Genomic DNA, 22,360 nt, shown 5'->3' on the forward strand with positions numbered 1-22,360 from the left:
TGGTTCAGCACTTTATTATATTTATTTTCTGGTTCCGACGACTTTCCGAACGAACGGACTTGGCCACACACGAATGGACTAAAGCTGGCCATACACCTATAGATTATCTGCAGATTTTCTATGGTTAGATGGAAAAAGCGCAACAGATTTCTCCATGTTCGCTAAACTGTGTGAATGGATTAATCTCCCACTTTTTCCATCTAACCATAGAAAATCTGCAGATAATCTATAGATGTATGGCCAGCTTAAGTCTGTTCATTTTGAACGTGATGACGTTAACGGGACTAAACAAGGAAGTTCAATAGCCAGTAGCCAATAGCTTCCCTTGCGTCTTATTTGGTCTGTCGAACCAGCACACAGACGAACGGTTTTCACGATTTTAGTCTGTCGGAATTGAGTCCATCAGATAGATTTGAAACATGTTCTATTTCTAGGTCTGTCGGATTTTTTTTTCAAAAAACGATCGGGTTGTCCGACGGACTAAACCCTATTAAACCTAGTCTGCCGGAAAGTCCGGTCAAGTGTACGCTGCATTAGGGTTACGTGGAGTCCTGTAACACATGCATACAGAGCAAGAATAGTAAAACCAAGGAATGGGGTTTGCTGAAACCACTATCTGTCCCGGAAAGACCTTGGAAGAATATTTAAATCGATTTCATTGTGGAACTTCCCCCATCACATGGTTTTTCCACCATCTTTGTGGTGGTAGACCGATTATCTAAGATGGCCCACTTCCTACCCATGAAAGGCACACCATTTTCCCTGGAAACAGCTCAAAGTTTTGTGAAGGAAATTGTTAGACTCCACGGGGTCCCAGCAAACATTGTGTCGGACAGAGGGGTACAATTTACCTCAAGGTTCTGGAGATCACTATGTGAAACCTTGGGAGTTGAGTTGTCCCTCTCTTCCCATTGTAGCAGGGAGAGAACGAATCCCACCTTGGTAGCTTCCATTGAAAAGGTGCTGGGGTTGCAATGCAACATAAAGCTGACATGCGTTGCAGAACCTGCAAAACTTGGTCTGATCACCAGAAAACCTTTCTGGCATGGGAACCCTTAGCTCAGGAGGCAACATCATCACAGTAGGAAGCAGTGGTCTAGGCTGTAGAAGGAGCTGATGAGACCATACTGGTTGTAGTTGTTGTGGTCACAGGTGCGGGCAAGGCTTGGAAACGGCTCTCAAGCTGTGTATACCCCCCTTGTAGGCTCTTGACAGCTTGAGTTAGCACAGAAATATGCTGGCAAATTTCATCCTGTGGACAGGTCCCTCTTTCAGGCTCTGACATTGCCGCTCTGTACTGTAATGTACCTGGTGATGAAGTCTGAAGGGCAAAGGTAGGCCTCTCTTACAGCTCTGGCTCAGGAGCCCTGGTAGGGTACACCAAAGCACAGAGCAGCACAACTGCCTGTAAAGTCTTCTGCCAGGAGGTGCTGATGTGCATTGGGGTGCATAGAGATGACTGGCTGAATGCACATAAGCGGAAGGACCAGAGGCATGCATGGGTCAGCTGGTGCAGATGCAGGTATAAGAGCCAAGGCAAGGTCTGACAGTCGGGGTCAGCCATGTTTGAGCAGATCCAAGTGCAGACAGCAAGCAGCAGAGTGGACAGGAATCAGGCTGGGGTTGGGAACAGCAAGGAAGATCATACAAAGGAAGGAACAGGCAGAAGAATGCCAGCCAGGGGTCGGTACAGGCAGATTTAAGGCAAAGTTAGGTACAGATGAGGTCGGCAACAGAGGATCAACACCAGAACTGACGCACAGATGTTCCAGAGCACAACAGACCAAACGGCACTGACACAAAGGACTAGTAGTACCCGTCACATGGCCAGTGGTTCTTAGGCCTATGCGCCTGCGTGCATGCAAATATATTTTCTGACAGACAGGTACTGTTTATATCTCCCCTACCCCTCATAACATCTGATCCAACACAGATCTGTTTAGTCAGATGCTTCCCAGGCTGAACCAGCCAGGGAATGATAGCTGTGAATCCTTGTCGCTTCTGACTTAATTAGTCACAAAAGGAGATTGGAGACTGGATGTTTCTCAATCTCCTTTATGGGCAGCTAACCCTGCCCCAGGCACTCCAGCGAAAGGGAGAGCCTGGGAACGGTGGTGGGCCCTTTTGAGCCTTGTAAAAGCTATTGGAGTGGCTGTAAAGCTGCTAGGATCACTTTTACTGGAAAGCTGATCACTGGCTCTAAAAAAATAACAGCTACAGCCATGATCCTGGTATAACTGCTTGCTGCCCACAACATTTATATACATACGCTTGGCAGCAAGTGGTTAAACTGTTGTTGCTACCTGTGTGGATATAATGCTTGGATATCCTCTTATAGCATCATGCACACTGGCCATTTAGCCCTGATGGATCCTGGTGCTTTGATGCGGACATAAGGCACAGGCTTACCATCGTTGGCAATCTGTAAACTCTATGAGAGGCTGACAGCTACTGCGGCTGGATGGTACACCAAGCGTACTCAGGAAGGAATGCCTGGAATACATGCAGTCTGCGATTCAGCCATTTGTCCAAGAAGCTGTACAGGCTTCCAAAGGGTGTGGCTGTGCCTTTTGAACACCAGGATCCAGGGTTGCCAACCTCCCACAGCATTTTTACTAATGGACAGTGGAGGCTGGTGTTTTTTTTGGGGGGGGGGGGTGGAAAACATTGGTCGGTCGGCTAGCAGTAGCCCCCCCCCAGGCAATTAGTCCATCTAGGTAGCGGCCGGGTTGCAGGCTCCAAGCAAGCGGGTTGCGGGCAGCGGCTCCCATGTCCCCTCCTCCTTGGCTTCTGCGGCAGGCAGCGCAGATCTTATGCCCTCTCCTCCACAGCTTCGATGTCAGGCAGGACGGCTTCTGTGTCTTCTCCTCCTCAGCTTTGACTGCGGGCAGCACAGCTCCTGTGTCCTCCCCTCCACAGCTTTGATGGCGGGCAGGACGGCTCCTGTGTCCTCACCTCCTCTGGTTTGGTGGTGGGCAGCGTGGCCCCTGCGTCCTTTCCTCCTTGGCGTTCGATAGTCCTTTTAGCTAACCGAGTGATGGGTCTCAAGACCTGCTTCCTGATTGGCTGGGATGAGGGTCAGTGTGGTAATAGCAAATATTCACTTGCTATTGTCACACAACTGTGTGGGATTGGGGCACAGTGCTCTGCGCCCGAGCCCACACTTTTTTGAAGCCTATAGCTCTAATCACATGCTTCAACCCCCCCATTGGAATCCATGCGTCTGGTGCCCTGTATGTAGATCAGGGGGCCCGAATCATGGATGGGCGGGCAGCGCCCATGCACCCCTAAAAGATGGGCCATCGCTGCTGATGGAGCATATTTTTTACTGAAAAACTCAAAAATCACAGAACTTCTATTAAGAACTAAGACAATCAATATTTAAACAGTATAAACACAACATTGAAACACTGACAATACATATAACAAGTCAGCACAGCGTGACAAATTATCAGCCTGCCATTTATGGAGTTGTAAAACTAAAAGTCACAGATTTTTTACAGTCTGTGAATGTACTGAGGTTGAGGAGCTCATACATCAGCACTAAATGACCAATGTCCATGAGGTCTCATTAGAACTGGCCTATAGAAGCTATGAGACACCAAGTCCAGGTGAATGTGAACCCCTCACGGATATACTTCCTGTACTCTCGCCTGTCAGGAACTCTGTGAGAACTAGCAGCACGCCCCTCACACAGAGAACGTTCTGACACCACCAATCCCAACATTCCAGAGCTATAGCCAGTCCGCTTCTCCGAGATCTCCCCCTACCCCGCCCACACCATTGTCGTCTCCCTCCCTCCGCCCAACCATTCGACGTCGCTGTCATCTCAACCAAACCCGAGACGTAGCTACGTCAGCATGCCCTCGGCGAATGTGCGCGATTCATTCTCCTGCCACGCCTTCCGCCTTTCATTGGGTGAGGGCGGTTCTGTTAGTGGCGAGCGGTGGCTAGCAGGTTAGGTGCGTCTGCTATCAGACGGAGGAGAACCCCGCCTGCAACCGTCATACCGGCCGCGGCTTGGCGCAGGCTGGATCGGTGGACCGGTGACGTGGGAGGGGAGAGCCGGGCTACAGGCAGCGACCATGGCCGCGGTAATGTCTCTTCTACAGTGTCCGTATATATCTGCGGGGGAGCGGGTGACCGTCTGCTTCCGCCTACACTGTGTTTTCTATGGGGGAGGGAGAAGTACAGTCCGCTCTATGCCTACAACTTCCTTCTCCTTACACACGGAGTCCTATGAGGGCAGAGCGGACTGTACGGAGGAAGTTCACTCCCAGGAGCCGCCATAGTCCTCTACGGATTCCTACGCTCACCCTGAACAGGCTGCTGCACCCCGGATGGTCAGGACCAAGGCTGGGGGATGGGACAGGAATCGGTGTCTGCTATTGTTTATGTCATACGACGCTTGCTGCTAGTACTGAGGCAGGTATGGGGGGGGGGGGGGGCTGCTAGTACTGAGGCAGGTATGGGGGGGGGCTGCTAGTACTGAGGCAGGTATGGGGGGGGGGGCTGCTAGTACCGAGGCAGGTATGGGGGGGGGGGGCTGCTAGTACCGAGGCAGGTATGGGGTGGGGGGGCTGCTAGTACCGGGGCAGGTATGGGGTGGGGGGGCTGCTAGTACCGGGGCAGGTATGGGGTGGGGGGGCTGCTAGTACCGGGGCAGGTATGGGGTGGGGGGGCTGCTAGTACCGGGGCAGGTATGGGGTGGGGGGGCTGCTAGTACCGGGGCAGGTATGGTGGGGGGGCTGCTAGTACCGGGGCAGGTATGGTGGGGGGGCTGCTAGTACCGGGGCAGGTATGGTGGGGGGGCTGCTGGTACCGGGGCAGGTATGGTGGGGGGGCTGCTGGTACCGGGGCAGGTATGGTGGGGGGGCTGCTGGTACCGGGGCAGGTATGGTGGGGGGGCTGCTGGTACCGGGGCAGGTATGGTGGGGGGGCTGCTGGTACCGGGGCAGGTATGGTGGGGGGGCTGCTGGTACCGGGGCAGGTATGGTGGGGGGGCTGCTGGTACCGGGGCAGGTATGGTGGGGGGGCTGCTGGTACCGGGGCAGGTATGGTGGGGGGGCTGCTGGTACCGGGGCAGGTATGGTGGGGGGGCTGCTGGTACCGGGGCAGGTATGGTGGGGGGGCTGCTGGTACCGGGGCAGGTATGGTGGGGGGGCTGCTGGTACCGGGGCAGGTATGGTGGGGGGGCTGCTGGTACCGGGGCAGGTATGGTGGGGGGGCTGCTGGTACCGAGGCAGGTATGGGGGGGGGGGGCTGCTGGTACCGAGGCAGGTATGGGGGGGGGTGGGCTGCTGGTACCGAGGCAGGTATGGGGGGGGTGGGCTGCTGGTACCGAGGCAGGTATGGGGGGGGGTGGGCTGCTGGTACCGAGGCAGGTATGGGGGGGGGTGGGCTGCTGGTACCGAGGCAGGTATGGGGGGGGTGGGCTGCTGGTACCGAGGCAGGTATGGGGGGGGGTGGGCTGCTGGTACCGAGGCAGGTATGGGGGGGGGTGGGCTGCTGGTACCAAGGCAGGTATGGGGGGGGGTGGGCTGCTGGTACCGAGGCAGGTATGGGGGGGGGTGGGCTGCTGGTACCGAGGCAGGTATGGGGGGGGGGTGGGCTGCTGGTACCGAGGCAGGTATGGGGGGGGGGTGGGCTGCTGGTACCGAGGCAGGTATGGGGGGGGGTGGGCTGCTGGTACCGAGGCAGGTATGGGGGGGGGGTGGGCTGCTGGTACCGAGGCAGGTATGGGGGGGGGTGGGCTGCTGGTACCGAGGCAGGTATGGGGGGGGTGGGCTGCTGGTACCGAGGCAGGTATGGGGGGGGGGGTGGGCTGCTGGTACCGAGGCAGGTATGGGGGGGGGGGTGGGCTGCTGGTACCGAGGCAGGTATGGGGGGGGTGGGCTGCTGGTACCGAGGCAGGTATGGGGGGGGTGGGCTGCTGGTACCGAGGCAGGTATGGGGGGGGGGGGGTGGGCTGCTGGTACCGAGGCAGGTATGGGGGGGGGGGGGGTGGGCTGCTGGTACCGAGGCAGGTATGGGGGGGGGGCTGCGGGCTGCTGGTACCGAGGCAGGTATGGGGGGGGGGGCTGCTGGTACCGAGGCAGGTATGGGGGGGGGGGGGCTGCTGGTACCGAGGCAGGTATGGGGGGGGGGGGCTGCTGGTACCGAGGCAGGTATGGGGGGGGGGGCTGCTGGTACCGCGGCAGGTATTGGGGGCGGGGGGGCTGCTGGTACCGAGGCAGGTATGGGGGGGGGGCTGCTGGTACCGAGGCAGGTATGGGGGGGGGGCTGCTGGTACAGAGGCAGGTATGGGGGGGGGGGGCTGCTGGTACAGAGGCAGGTATGGGGGGGGGGGGGGGCTGCTGGTACAGAGGCAGGTATGGGGGGGGGGGTGGCTGCTGGTACAGAGGCAGGTATGGGGGGGGGCTGCTGGTACCGAGGCAGGTATGGGGGGGCTGTTAGTACTGAGGCAGCACAATGGGGTGGTGATATACTACTCATATGGAGCATGGAAGAGCCAGTAGTACTTATCCAGGTCATAGTAGAGCTGGTAGTACTAATCTGGGTTATGTTGGGGTTCATATTACATATCCAGATCATGGTAATGCTGATCTGGGACCTGGCATAGCTGTTAGTAACTTTCCTGGCCATGGTAAAGCTGGTAGAAATAATCCAGGTCATGTGGAGTTGGTAGTATATAATTGTCTATATTCAGAGTCATAGAATATATTCCAGGTCACAGAAGAGCTGGTAATGTATAACCCGGGTCGCGGTGTAGTTGGTGGCGTATGACCCGGGTCGCAGAAGAGCTGGTAGTTGCATTTATCTGTTGATGAATAATTTCCACTTTCCTGTTCCAGTAGATCTATAGTTGGGCACAGTTCAATCTCTTCAATTCCATCAATGTTATAAGCTGAATTCACAAAGCAATCACAGCTGAAAAAGTGTTTTTTTTTTTGTTTTTTTTTAAAGTATTATTTACACCTTTGTAGTCAAACTTGAGAACACGCACGCGCTATATATTTGTGTTCCCAATTATACAACTTTTTTTTTTTTTTTTTTTTTTTTTTACAACTCCCATCCAATTGTACAAAAATCTTAGAGAACACATAAAAAAAAAATGGGGTGCTGTCATCAATAGGACAACGACCATAGACCCTTTTCACACTGATGTGACTTAAGTCATGCAATTTCAGGGAATGCATGTGTAAACTTGTGGTCTGTGGACCTCAACTCGCATCAACGTTGGACCAAAGTAGTACAAGGACTACATCGAACTCGGTGCAACTTGAAGTCGCACAGATATGAATAGTACTCATTGGAAATCATGGGATATGATTTGTCACGAGGCTTTGAAGTCCCAAGTCACAGAACAAATCGCAAAAGTGTGAAAGGGGCCATATACATAGCCTGTGTAACTGTCTGAAGTGTGTATATATGTGTATATGTATGTGTGTGTGTGTAATATATATATTTATTGTGCGCGCGCTCATAAGTTTACTTACCCTGGCACAGTTTGATTTCTTGGCCACTTTTCAGAGAATATGAATAACACAAAAAAACTTCTTTCTCTCGTGGTTAGTGTTTGGCTGAAGCCATTTATTACAATCAACTGTGTTTACGCTTTTTAACCACTACAATACAGGGCACTTTCGCCCCCTTCTTTCCCAGCCCAATTTTCAGCTTTCATCGCTCTCGCATTTTCAATGAGAATTGCGCGGTCATGTACCCAAATTACATTTTTATCATTTTGTTTGCACAAATAAAGCTTTATTTTGGTGGTGTTTATTCACAACTCCATTTTTTATTTTTTGCGATATAAGTGAAAAAAAAGAGCGGAAATTTGGGGAAAAAAAACATTTTCTTTCTATTTTAAAACAAATCCAATAAAATCGAATTTTGTCATAAATTTAAGTCAAACTGTATTCTGCTACATGTTTTTGGGAAAAAAAAATTCCGTTAAGTGTATTATAATTTGTATGATCATGTACAGATGTGTACAGGTGATCACGGATGTGTGTGCAGATAATCATTGGGACATGTGATTTTAGTGGGACATATGTGGGGGACATGTGTGTTTACACTAGACTGGTGATCAGTGAGTAAGAAGCTGTAAAAAACAGCTCATACTCACTGGTCACCAGCCGGCTGCAGCGATTTGCTCTCCTCAGCGATGACTTCCATGTGAGGAGAGCTGATTGCCTAGCAACCGGCAGTTTGTTTACATCACATGACTGCTGTGATTGGACACGGCCATCATGTGATCAGGAGGGCAAATCACAGAGCCCTCCTGCCGATCCGAGATGCGCTGTGTCCGGGTGACACGAGTGCATCAGGGTCGTGCCACTGCGCAGGCGATTTCCCCCTCCTTCTGAAGGAAGTTCCTGAACGTCCAGTCAGGAGAGAGCTCCCAGTAGTTAAATCATAATGGCAACAGAGACTACCCAAAGGAACCCTGATCAGAAGTTTACATACCCCAGTTCTTAATACCGTGTATTGCCCTCTTTAACATCAATGACAGCTTGAAGTCTTTTGTGGTATTTGTGGATGAGGCTCTTTATCTTCACAGATGGGAAAAGCTGCACATATATTTTGATCAAATTTCTTGTGCCTTTGTAGCTCACACATCCCCAAAACATCGGCGATCCACCTCCATGTTTCACAGTGGGATTGGTGTACCTTTCATCATAGGCTTTATTGACTTCTCTCCAAATGAAGCGTTTATGGTTGTGGCCAAAAAGCTAAATTTTGGTCTCATCACTCCAAATTACTTTGTACCAGAAGGTTTGAGGCTTGTTTGGCATATTGTAAGCGGGATACTTTGTGGCATTTGCACTTCTTGATTAGAGTTTGAACACTGCTGATTGGCATTCTCAATTCCTTGGATATCTTTTTATATCCCTTTCCTGTTTTATACAGTTCAACTACCCTTTCCCGCAGATCCTTTGACAAGTCTTTTGCTTTCCCCACGACTCAGAATCCACAAATGTCAGTGCAGCACTGGATGAAAGATGCAAGGGTCTGTCAGGAGTCCAGAAAGTTATTGGACCTTTATACACACACGCACACGCACACACACACACACACACACTAATTACAAGCAAACCAGATCACAGGTCAGGATGGTTACTTTTAATATCCATTCAAACCCCTTTGTGTCAACTTGTGTGTATGTTATCAGGCCAAAATCACCAGGGTATGCAAACTTTTGATCAGTCATTTGGGTAGTTTCTGTTGCCATTATGATTTAACCGCTTAAGGACTGCTTCACGCCGATGTACGTCGGCAGAATGGCATGGCTGGGCACAAGCATGTACAGGTACGTTGCCCTTTAAGTGCCCAGCCGTGGGTCACGAGCACGCAGCCGGCGGCCCACAGTCCTGAGCTCCGTGGCCGCGGGACCTGTGGACCTGATTGCCGCCAGTGTCCTGCGATCGGGTCACAGAGCTGAGGAACGAGGAGAGGTAAGTGTAAACAAACCTCCTCGTGCTTCCTACTGAGGCTGTCACTGATCGTCTGTACCCTGTTATAGGGAAAGACGATCAGTGACGTCGGACGCCAAGCCACACCCCCTACAGTTAAAAAAAAAAACCACACACTTAACCCCTACACTGCTCCCTAGTGGTTAACCCCTTCACTGCCAGTGACATTTTTACAGTAATCAGTGCATTTTTAATTGCACTGATTGCTGTATTAATGCCAATGGTCCCAAAAATGTGTCAAAATTGTTCGTGTCTGCCATAATGTTGCAGTCACAATAAAAATCGCTGATCGCCACCATTACTAGTAAAAAATTATTTTTATAAAAATGCCATAAAACTATCCCCTATTTTGTTGATGCTATAACTTTTGCGCAAACCATTCAAAGGCTTATTACAATTTTTTTTATTTTTTTTGTTTATAGCGCAAAAAATAAAAACCTGAAGGGGTGATCAAATATCACCAAAAGAAAGCTCTATTTGTGGGAGAAAAAGGACTTCAATTTTGTTTCGGAGCCACGTCGCACGACCACGTAATTGCCAGTTAAAGCAATGCAGTGCCGAATCGCAAAAAGGGCCTTGGTCCTTTAGCTGGAAAATGGTCAGGGGCTTAAGTGGTTAAAGAGTAAACACAGTTGAGTGATAATAAATGGCTTCAACCAAACACTAACCATAAGTGAAAAGTTTTTGTTCATATTCTCAGAAAAATGGCTAAGAAATCATAAATTGTGCCAGGGTATGTAAACTTATGAGCAACTGTGTGTGTAAAATATATATATATATATATATATATGTTCTAATTTTAGTCCTGCCTATATGTTGGTGCCCAAGCCAAAAACCTTACATAAAGAGATGTTTTTTTTCCTATTTATTTTTTAACTTAATTTGCAACATTTATAAGACAAAACACATTGTTAAAAATCCTATTCTGGTTGGTTCTCATTCAAAAAAGCTGCTAATAAGCCTTACATTCAATAGTCTCATGATATGTTTATTCATTTTCTACCTCTGCTAGTAACACACATACCTGAGCCAAATGATAACTGTCATTGTTCCATATTGGTTGCCATGTAAACAATACAGAAGCGATGCATAAAGAATGTGACTAATGCTCAGACTGTGTGTATTGCAACTGTGTGTTTTTACTTAGAGTAGTCTTAGTATAGTAGCAAAAGCAAACCGTATTGCAAGTAGGACTTTACTAGCTGAAAGGATCTGGAAATTGCAACCATGGCTGATTTTCCTTGTGTCTCTGACAGAAATCGGCAGTTGTCTTGTATTCAGACCAGTGAATGTTTAGAGACCTGGATAAAGGTTGTGAGGTCATCCCTCTCTCCTCACACGATTAGTCATGTGGGCTTCACTTACAAAAGGCAAATCCACTGTGCACTACAAGTGCGCTTGGACCTGCAGTCGCTGTAGCTCTAAGGGGAAGATTTGAAATGAGGACACTGCTGATTTCTATCATCCAATCACATGCATGCAAATTCCTTGCATGTCCCCCCTCAGATCTACAGCAACTGCACTTCCAAGTTCACTTCCTAGTGCATGGTGGATTTGCTTTGAGTAAATAAACTCCCTTGTGCTGGAATTACTGTGCCCATCCATTATACTGTAGGTTGCTAGCATACCAGGATGAAAATGAGTGAACCTTTTTATGTGAACAGATGTAGTATTTGGAATATGTAGCAGTTTGTATAAAGGCAGCTTGTTCCAAATTACTGAATACTGCTTTTCAAGTTATGATTTTATTCTTGAAAGATATGTTCTGCCAGCTCTTGTGGGGAAGTAGGAACAAAAGCACGAGACAGTCGCTGCCAGCACCATACATTGATAAGAGCACACTGCTTTAAGAATTTTGCAGTACTTAAGTCATGATTGCATTCTGTAGGTTTGTATGGCTCTCAAATGCTGTTCTGTTACATAACTTTACATAAATGGAAGATGAGGCTAATATTAACTGTTCTTAGACATACTGACATCCCACCACCACCAAACCTGTATAAACAAGAATGTGTACGCGCTTATTTTTCATACTCCAATGTGATCCTGCAGCTCCAGCTCTGCAGTGCCAGTGAGTAGCTCTGCCATGTTTCAGCTAGGAATTCACAACTCTTGTCTAGCGCTCCTTTACTCAGGGGAGCCAGAGCTGCTGGATCACATGACCAAATCATAAATGGGTAAATACACAATTTTATATACAGGATATGTAGTGTAGGGTGGTGGGAAAGGAAACTTTTTTTATATATATTTTTTTTTATTATTCATCTTTTTTTTAAAGAATATTTAGTACTGGTATTAGCCCTTACTACCACTTTAAACCAAATGTTCATGTGATGCGAAGTGTTTCTAAGGTTGACTAGTAATCTGTTAAACAAGCTAACCATTTCTTTCTCTCCTTTCTCTTTATTCAGCGTTATGCATTTGTCAGCCCATATTTATGCTTCTCTTGAGACGTGGTGGAACTCATTGATTATATAATTTTTTTTTTTTTTTTTTTTTTAACTCGTGCCTTTCCTGGAAAACTCTGGCTGCCATTTTGAACAGATCTGGGCTTCTCTGATTCACACAAGGCTGTCATAGCAGAACAACCATGGATCTCAAGACTGCAGTATTCAATGCTGCCCGTGATGGCAAGCTGCGCCTTCTTTCCAAGTTGCTGGAAAACAAGGCCAAAGATGAAGTTGTTTTGCTGATGTCTGAGAAAACCAATGGGGCAACACCTCTTTTAATGGCAGCCCGTTATGGTCACCTAGACATGGTGGATTACCTTCTGGATCAGTGCAGTGCCTCTGTGGAAATCGGGGGTTCTGTCAATTTTGATGGGGAGACCATAGAAGGAGCACCACCACTGTGGGCTGCATCTGCAGCCGGCCACCTTAAAGTGGTTCAGTCGCTACTGGATCATGGAGCTTCCGTGAACAACACAACCCTCACAAACTCTACGCCTTTGCGGGCTGCCTGCTTTGATGGGCATTTGGACATTGTGAAATATCTAATAGAGCACAAAGCGGACTTGGAGGTGGCCAACCGTCATGGCCACACTTGTTTGATGATCTCCTGTTACAAAGGTCACAAAGAGATAGCCCAGTTCCTGCTAGAAAAGGGAGCAGATGTTAATAGGAAAAGTGTGAAAGGTAATATTGCTTCCATATGATTAAACAGCTTCTACGTTAATAATCAGAGGGATTGGAATCCCCCTTCCCCTAATTCCCTTGTAAAAAATGTATAAAACGTGATACAGTGATCCTTTTTGAAGCAGCATTTGGTTTTTGTGTGAATTAAGGTAACCACATATAAAGGGATCTGATCTTTTCTTACCGTCATATTTGCCATTGAGCTTATTTTGGCTCTCATAGACAGTTTAGAGTATTGAATACGTAAAGCTTTTCTGATAGTTTTAATTCCCTAATTCTGATAATCGGAGGTTTACTCTTGTGATGCCTATAAGGCTGCCATTATAATTATACGAAGTGCAGTGTGTATGTGTACATAATCTCTCCCCTTTTTAATATTTTATTTTTTCCGTTGTGCATATTCTGCTTCCTCGGTGGAATGGGCTAATGCTTTGAATAACTGAGAAGCCTAACCCATAGGCTGAGATTTTTTTTTTTTTTTTTTATGGTGTTGAACAATCTGTGTGTTTATTGGCAGCTTACTGGAAATCTCCAATCCTGGTATCTTCTTTCTAAAATCACTACATTTTGTGTTGCTGACCTTGAGTAAGCATTCGTGTATGACGATCTGATTGCACTGCCTGCATGCTCTAGGTTTTTCTAAATCATTGATTTGCTCAATTCTCATAAGAGACATGCTTAGGCCTCATGCACACTGCTACTAGTAAACAAACGTTTAGGAGCAGGTGGACTTTCCCAGCTGCCCCTGAACGCTCGTCTGTTATCTTATCAGTACATGTATACAGGGTCGTTTATAGTCATTTCTAGGCGGTTGAGTTTCAAAGCATTTTTTTGTAAAGCAAAAAAATGCATTCGGGATGGATTTTCAGAGGGATTTGAAACGCCAAACGCTTGTAAACGCAATAACTTGCGTTTTTAGCCACATTTCTACAGGCGTTTAGAATCAGTGTTTTTTTATTTTTTTTTATTTTTATTTTTTTTCAAATAGTCAAATTTAAAACTCCTGTAAACGAAAAGCGCCAGGTAAACACAGAAAAATTTACGTTTTTAAATGTTGGTTACTATGTCGAGTTACATCTTTCAGGAGAGGTTGTAAAACGTGCCATGTACATTAAGCCTTGGGCTTCCTTATGTCCTCTTAGTTGTCTGGATGTGCTGCTGTTCCTCCGTCTTCAGTCCTTTGAGTCATTGTCTCCAAAAAAGTGTAGCTCAGGAGTAAGGATGAGCTCTGGCATGTTCGCAGAGCCCACCAGGAAACCGGTACTGCGCTAATCGCAGTTAGTGAGACATTTCCTGATCTCTGCGCATCGGGACAATGTCTTGCTGCCTGTGATTAGCGCAGCGCAGACTTCCTGGCGGGCTCTGCACGTGGGCTGTGTGAACACGCCGGAGCTCATGCTTAATCAGGAGCACTGACTACAGGCAGACAACTAGCATTTATGTGTACAGTGACTGATCACTATGCTAGCCCCTCACAGGCTATCGCAGCAATCAGGTGATTGGTAACTGGTCTCCCCCAGTTTCCGATCGAGTCCCAAAGCGGTTGGTGACAGCTCTGTCTCTGTGCTGGGAGTGCGCTTAACAGCAGGATACCAGCAAGCACACAGTGGGGCATATATGCTGACCCACAGATGAAGAGCCATTTAGGCAGCATATATGCATACGCATATCCCTTGTGCTGTCGTCTCCTGGTTTAGGTAAAATCTTCCTCCTCTGATGCCCCTGCTGTTGTAATCTTACAGTGCCTGAGGGGTTAATAGACTTGAGGCAGTTGACAGGTACTCTTCAAGAGGTCTTCACTATGCCTGCACTTTTCTTTTAACTCCTCCATTCATCAAAGCTGAATGGAGGATGGGCAGATGATTGAAAGCTCCTCTCCCTCCATTCATAGATCGCATTTCGTTCATAGAAACAATAGTATCTCCTCTAATGAAAAAAGTTGTGGTGAAAGGGTGGTCATAGTAGTTGTGCACTCTTGATGGGTGACTGTCACAACTTCCTCAGTTCTTTTAACCTTTGCCACAGCAGAAGGTTGCTGGATTTGGGCGCACCGAAGAAGGAAGATTTCACATGGGAGACAGTAGCACAAGGGACACATCCCATTCCATTGTACTAATTAGATTTTTTTTTACCTCTTCAGGGCCACTGTGTGTGTGTGTGTGTGATCTATCTCTCTCTATCTCTATCTCTATCTCATCACTTTTTTCTTTATATTTCTCAAACGTTAACATTCTATACTGTTATCTTTTTTATATATATATATATAGGGGGGGGCCTGTGATTCTCTTTCACGTAAAAGTGATCCCAATGCTGGGTTTGCCACAGGATCTCTTTTAGAGGGGACGGTAAAGGTGCCCCCCTCCCACTGATTCCTGGTAATCTCCGGGCTTATCTGACTTTTCAGTTAGCCCGGAGCCGATCCGATGCTTTCCGTGGCTGGGCAAGAAACTGAGTGAGGGCAAGATAACCTGCACCATGGCCTTGAAGGAATGAAGCAACAACCAATGTCACTTACACATTCCGGCCTTAAAGGGACAGTATAAAAAGGGGGGAGGGATGTAAAGCAACCGTCCCTCCGAGCTCACGCACAGAACCGAACACATACGTAAGTCATGCCCACATATCTAAATGGTGGTCAAACCACATATGTGAGGTATTGCCACGATAATTAGAGCAGGAGCAATAATTCTAGCACTAGACGACTCTAACTCTAAGCAAGTAACCTGTAAAAATTTGGAGAATTGAATAATTGGTGATCGTAGATTGGGTATCGTAGCATGCACAAGTTTAAAGCATGACGTGTGAGGCATCTATTTACCTGACGTAACATCATCTTTCATATTGTACCAAAAAATTGGGCTAATTTGTGTTGTTGGGTGGCTGCTGTTTGTGTTGAAAGACAGCTCTCAGTCTGGGAAAACTATCAGTGCCCAACAGGACCACTGTGACAGTGAGGTAATTTGTTCATAGACAGCCATATGCAAATCCTTTTTAATTAAGTTGGAAGAAATGAGGCCGTGACTGACAATCAAAAATATAAGGCACTTTTTATGTGCTGCAATCCCCAACCCTCTGGCTTTGACTAAAACCATAGCCCCAGGCGTGCAGCAGATAACGATTACATGGTTTGTAGTCCCCTCTTGCTGATGTGGGGAAAAAGTAAGCTTGTACTAGAAATGGTCCCATGACTATATTGCTACAAACTGCATTCAGTACATTTTGCATAATGAAGACTAATGCAAGCTTTATATTTACTTTGTATTGATTTACATGCTATGACCTTTTTGATCTGAAATGTCAGTAATCGCACATGGCGCTGCTCCAGCGCTCATGACCCTAAATCAACTCTGACATGTGTGCTGTACAGAAGCTTCTAAGTTAGTTAATGTAACACTGACATGCAGGTTTCCTCACATCCAATTCACGTTTCTGCAAAAGTTGCATAGGTGTGAACCAGGCAAGATAGAAGCAGCCGCGTGTGTTTTTTTTTTTTTTTTTTTTTTTTTTTTTTTTTTATCGCCTGTCATGGGGTTAAAAAAAAAAACGAAAATTAGCTCTTTATAGTACAAAAAGAGAAGATAATGGCTACTATAAGGGATTCATTTATACTGGGAAACAGTGAAAGCAATTACCGAATAACCGAGTATAAGCTGACCTGGATATAAGCAGAGGCACCAAATTTTACAACACCAAAAACTGGGAAAATTTTATTATTGACTCAGGTATAAGCCTAGGGTGGGAAATGCAGCAGCTATTGGTAAACGGTGCTCATTTGCAGCCTTACTGTGTGCCCACCTGTAGCTTTGATTACAAACAGTGGGTGTCTCTCGCTGTGTCATGCAACTGTAGTCTTAACTGTTCGGCGGCCGTCCACTGTAACAAAGCCCTGCCTCCTCCTTGTCCATGATAGACGGCACACTGATTAGTTTTCCCAGCATTGTATCGATGTTCCGTATATCACGGATGAAGAGGAGGCAGGGCTTTGTTACAGTGGACAGCCACCGAACAGTTAAAACTGCATGATACAGCGGGAGACCCTCACTTGAGTATAAGCGGGGGGGGGCTTTTTCAGCATAAACCCATAAACTCCACCTTCACTGGGTTCAGATGCTGATCATCCCTGCACAGTCTTTTAACCACTTTGGCCCTGGAAGATTTTACCCCCTTCCTGGCCAGAGCACTTTTTACGATTTGGCACTGCGTCGCTTTAACTGACAATTGCACGGTCGTTCACTGTACCCAACTACTAAGTAGGATCAACGATCTGTCCCCTCTGTCAGTCCAAACCCCACACGGTTAACCTCTTGCTCGCGCCCTAGTATTAACTCCTTCCTTGCCAGTGACATTTACACAGTAATCGGTGCATATTTATAGCACTGATCGCTGTATAAATGTCAAGTGTCCCATCTGTATGTCACAGTACCGCTAAAATCGCAGATCACTGACATTACTAGTAGGGCTGAAACAACTAATCGATTTATGAAATTGATTACTATTTTCATAATCGATTAATCGGGTTAAAAAAAAACTAAAATTAGCCCTTTATAGTACAAAAAGAGCAAATCGCTACTGTAAATATTACTTTCACTGTTACTACAGTAAAAAACAGAACCCGAACGAAAAGTAGTGATCTGCTTTTTTTTTTTTTTTTTTCTTCTACTATAAAGGGCCAATTTTTTCTTTTTTTTTTTTTAACCCCATTATGTTATTAAACGTCTTGGGCCTGGTTCACATCTATGTGTGTGTTGGTGCTTTTTGCAGAAATGCACTACAGTTCATTTACATGATTTTCTATGGGACACGTTCACATCTGAAAGGGTCAGGGACTTTTAACTCAAAACGGTGCTTTTTTTGGTTCAATGTACTTCAACGGAGAAGCTGCAGAAAAGCATGTAATGCGTTTTTTGCAGCAATTTGTGTTTTTTTTTAATCTGCCCAAAGAAAAGGCACCGAGCTTTATGCTGGCCACACTGATTCATTTTAAGATGAGAATATTCAGATGAAAAATCTTTGTACATTCGCTAAATGAAAGAATTTTGTTTGGAATTTTCACTTGTTTTTAACATTCTGTTTTTTAAAATGAATGCAGTTTCTGAACGAAAACCACAAACACTGTCTGACAATTCCTAAGAAGTTTTCTATTTCCAAATTTTCCTGTCACTGTGGTTGAAAATGAACGTCAGTTTGACCCACTTTAAGGTTATTAACCGATTTAATCGAAACAATAATCGGCCAACTAATCGATTATGAAAATAGTTGCAGCCCTACTTGATTCTCCTCTTCTGGGGTCCCCTACCAACGCTTCTGGCTCCTCCTGCCTTCGGAGTGCTCCTATAACAAGCTGCAAAGTATAGTATAGAGTGCCCCTATAGCAAGGTAAAAAAAAAAAATCTGCCTTTAGAACCACTCACTTCCTGCCCAGGGCTACATGTCCCATGAGTCATTCCTCCTCACATTCACAAGTTCTCAGGCACTTGGTTGTATGTGTGTTGCACTGTATTTCCTGATATGTAAACAAATAATGCATTCTGTATGCAGGCCGATTAATCGATTATGAAATAACTGACAACTATTTTCATAATCTATTAGTTTCGGCCTTGGTCGACTATGGTTTTAGGCAAATTAAAAGGGCTTTACATAAGTTACTGTTTCACCAGTCTGGATGTAGCTGAGTGCAGGCATTAGTAAGAGGGATTTTGCTGAAATTGTATTCTTCTGTTTGAAAAAATATACTTTTAATGAATTTAAAAAAATGGTGTATAACCCAATTATTTTGTATAATATGAAAGATATTACCCCGAGTAAATGGATGCCTAACGTCATGCTTTAAAATAGTGCACGCTCATGGAATGGCGCCAAACTATGGAACTTAAAAATCTCCGAAGGCAACGCTTTAACATTTTTTACAGGTTGCCAGTTTTTAGTTACAGAAGAGATCAAGAGCCAGAATTTATGACATTCACAGTGATAAGTCTTGTGTGGTACAAACACAGTTTACATATATGGGCGTGACTTATATGCATTCACCACTGCACGTGTGCGGGGCCCCTTAAAATAACAATCTTTTTATTTTTATTTTTTTTCACTGTCCCATTAAAAAAAAAAAAGGAATAAAAGTGATTTTTTTTTTTTTTATTTTTTTTTTTTTTATCAGAAGGAATGTAAACATCCCATGTGCTAGAAATAAGGCATGACAGGTCCTCCTTATGGAGAGATCTGCTCAGTAAGACGTCACATCTCTCCTCCTACAATGGAAAGAATGTTTAAAAAAAAAAAAAAAGAGCCTTGTTTACATCGGCTGTGAACCAAAAGTGATGTTATAAGCTTCTCCGGTCTCTCCCGTGCCATCGGGGACTTGGAGAAAAAATCGTCCGTCCGCCGCCGGATGAAGAGCCTAGAGATGGTCACCGGTCATCTCTGACTGTCGGAGGCCCGGGTGCGACGTTATGACGTCACGTCCGGGCCACGGATGTAAACAAAGCCCCCCCCCTCAATCTAATGCTTTGCATTCTGGAGAGATGTGGGGTCGTATTGACCCTGCATCTCTCCATAAAGAGGACCTGTCACAAATGATTCCTATTACAAGGGATGTTTTACATTACTTTTAATAGGAATAAAAGTGATAAATGTTGTAAAAGAAAGTTTAAAAAAAAGTAAAATTTTTTTTTAAACACCCTGTCCCCAGTTGCTTGCGCTCAGAAGCAAACGCACATGTTAGTCCCACCCACATATGTAAACGCCGTTCAAACCACACGTGAGGTATTGCCACTTGCGTTAGAGCGCAAGCAACAATTTTAGCCCTAAACCACCTCTAACGCTAACCTGTAAATTTTAAAACGTCGCCTATGGAGATTTTTGAGTACTGAAGTTTGAGTGTGCACGACTTTAAATTGTGATGTGTTGGGTATCTACCATATTTATCGGCTTATAACATGCACTTTCTTCCCCTTAAAATCGGTGGGAGAATCATGGGTGCGTGTTATACGCCGATCCCCACTGTCTGTGAGCCGGAAAGAACCGAGCCGAGTGCTTGGCTGCACTCGCCGTCCCGCCTCCCTACTGTCTCTGCAGCGAGCGCTGCTGAAAGACCGAGCTGACTGTACTGTGGGCTCGGCTCAGCTCGCAATGCTGCCCAGACTGGGCTGGACTGCGAGACGAGCCGAGTACACAGGCTTTATCTCGGCGGCGGGAAATTTAAACACTGGGCAAGGCTTCAAATGGCGCTGGGCAAGGCCATTTACATGCCACATGCAAATGACACTGAGCAAGGCTCCAAATGGAACTGATCATTGTGCAATGATGGACGCTGATAAGGCTGCATTGATGAGCATTTAAATGTAAGTTGTTCTTTTTTGTTTTGTTTTTTTCCCTTTAAAATGCCCTCCTAAACTTGGGGTGCGTGTTATACGCCGATAAATACGGTATTTACTCGGCGTACCATCATCTTTAACATTATAGAAAAAAATTGGGCTAACTTTACTGTTTTGTTTAAATAGTGAAACTTTTTTTCCCCAAAAAATTTTGAAAAATTGTTGCGCAAATACCATGTGAGATAAAGTTGCAATGACCGCCATTTTATTCCCTGGGTTTCTGTACAACACGACTGGAGTATGTGAGAGAACCAGTACAAGGAGCCAATCAGTTTATTTGCTGTCGAGAAGCAGATTGGAAGTGAAATAAGAATGACAGATGATCTCATTGCTTTAATGATTTAATTTTCCAGTCACATGTTGGAGTGGGTCTTAGATGACCTGGGCTCGGAGGAAGTCGTTTTGGGGTGTGTGTGGTGGTGTGTTTTTTGTCCCCCCCCCCCCCCCCATTTTGGGCTATTCATTTCTATCTTCTGGAGTTCTGTTTTCAAGGAATCCCAGAGAGGTTTTTTTTTTCGGTCAGTACATTTTCATTAACAGCCAGGCAGTTCTTTGCCAATGCCAAAATTATTTTGAAGCCTGCATACGGTGCTTCTGGAAAGTATTCACAGCGCTTCACTCTTTCCACATTTTATGTTACATCCTTATTCCACAGTAGACTAAATTCATCGTTTTCTCAGCCAGAGACTCCTGATGGAGCTTGAGGGATCCTGCAAAGAAGGGGAGAAACTGCCCAAAAATAGGTGTGCCAAGCTTGTAGCATCATACTCGATAGACTAGAGGCTGTAAGGGCCGGTTCACACTGCGGCGCGAGGCGAGGCGACACGGCTCGCCTCGCCTCGCTCCCGCAAGTTGTCCCCATTGAGTACAATGGAACCGTTCTGAGAGGAGCGACTCGAGTCGCTCCGACTCAGAAAAAAGGTTCCTGTACTACTTCGGGGCGACTTCGGGGGCGACTTGCATTGACTTCTATGCAGAAGTCCTCTGCAAGTCGCCGCTGACCCCCCCTGCAAGTCGCGGCGAGGAAGTCGGAGACGCCTCGCCGCGGCTCGCAGTGTGAACCGGCCCTAATTGGTGCCAAAGGAGCTTCAACAAAGTATTGAGCAAAGGCTGTGAATACTTATGTGCATGAGATTTATTTGTTTTCCTTAATACATTTGCAAAGATTTCAAACAAACTTTTCACATTGTTATGAGGTATTGTTTGTAGAATTTTGAGGAAAATAATGAATTGAATCCATTTTGCAATAGGGCTGTAGCATAACAATGTGGAAAAAGTGAAGCGCTGTGAATACTTTCCAGATGCACTGTATCTTTTTGCTGGTTTCTTTTAGGCTTTTGGGCAGCACTGGAGGGAGCCTCCCAAAGCACTTTGTCTGTCTGTGAAATGAAAGTATTTCAGCCCTTCTATTACTACTTTTATCCTTTCTAGCAAGATTGTGTACATTGCTTTAGTGTTGGTGTAGGAAAGTCTCCAGTTATTCATTAAAATACTGGACTGTACTTATATAAGTAGCTCAATATGTTTGGTTAACACTATGACCTGAAAGTTGCTCTACATACAGCATGACTTTGCCAGGCGACTTGCTTGTGACTTGAGTACTACTTTGATGCGACTTTAGGAGAGAACTTTATGGGAATGCCTGGTAATCGTTCTGTAATTTCAGATCCAAATCACATCAGTATTGATGAGGATCTTCCATTAAGGTCTATGGGCACAAGTTGGACAGAAGTCGCCTTGAAGTAGTACTGGAACCTTCAGTAGTGCTAATTAAGACAGCTCTCATTTGACTAACATGGGATTTCATATGTCATGGGATCTCACAAGTCAGATCCCAAGTCTCAGCAGTGTGGAAAGGGAATTTACAGGAGCATATTTATAAAGCAGTGAATGTGTAATTTACTATAAGTGAATCATCATTGATACAAAAACACTGGGAGAATACTAGGGATGCACCGATACCGTTTGTGTTTTTTTTTTTTTTTTTTTTTTCAATGGGTACAAGTACCGATTACTTATATCTAATCAGCTAAATGCTAATGACCGGTACACATCCTAAAAATCGATTTGTACGTTAATCTGATCTCTCTCTGAAGCTATATACCATCACAACCATGCATGCAAAATTATCCGATGGGACAAGTAGGAAAATTTTTTGTTTACTTTACCAAATTATGCGATTTTTGTCTAATCGGTACAGTTGTCCGAAAATACAATACATATCACTTCCGAATTTTTATTGCCAGAATTTTCGTAACTTTAGTAAACGCTTAATTTTCAATATGAAACTAGCATGCAAAAATAATGAACGTCAATTCATTCGATCTCATTGAGTATACCAAGCATTACTCTGGGCAACTGCTCCAGATTTCCTTTGCTT

At 45.7% G+C, this 22,360-nt stretch overlaps 1 protein-coding gene across 3 annotated transcripts in view; it reads left to right on the top strand.

Moving 5' to 3' along the window:
• Nucleotides 1–3,908: 3,908 nt before the first annotated feature.
• FEM1C (fem-1 homolog C) overlaps nucleotides 3,909–22,360 on the top strand; it is a 40,755-nt gene continuing 22,303 nt past the window's right edge. The window contains exons 1-3 of one of the 3 annotated variants that reach the window (XM_077462251.1): nucleotides 3,909–4,094; nucleotides 9,899–10,209; nucleotides 11,888–12,610. In XM_077462251.1, coding sequence (XP_077318377.1) covers nucleotides 12,067–12,610 — 544 coding nt within the window. In that variant the 5' untranslated portion in view covers nucleotides 3,909–4,094; nucleotides 9,899–10,209; nucleotides 11,888–12,066. The remainder of the gene's footprint in view (nucleotides 4,095–9,898; nucleotides 10,210–11,887; nucleotides 12,611–22,360) is intronic. The other 2 variants (XM_077462250.1, XM_077462252.1) reach the window with 2 other exon arrangements.

This window comes from Lithobates pipiens, unplaced genomic scaffold, assembly GCF_037356315.1.
Source record: "Lithobates pipiens isolate NorthernLeopardFrog02 unplaced genomic scaffold, aLitPip1_a1.2 Scaffold_3, whole genome shotgun sequence".
In the NCBI taxonomy this organism is placed as follows: Eukaryota; Metazoa; Chordata; class Amphibia; order Anura; family Ranidae; genus Lithobates; species Lithobates pipiens.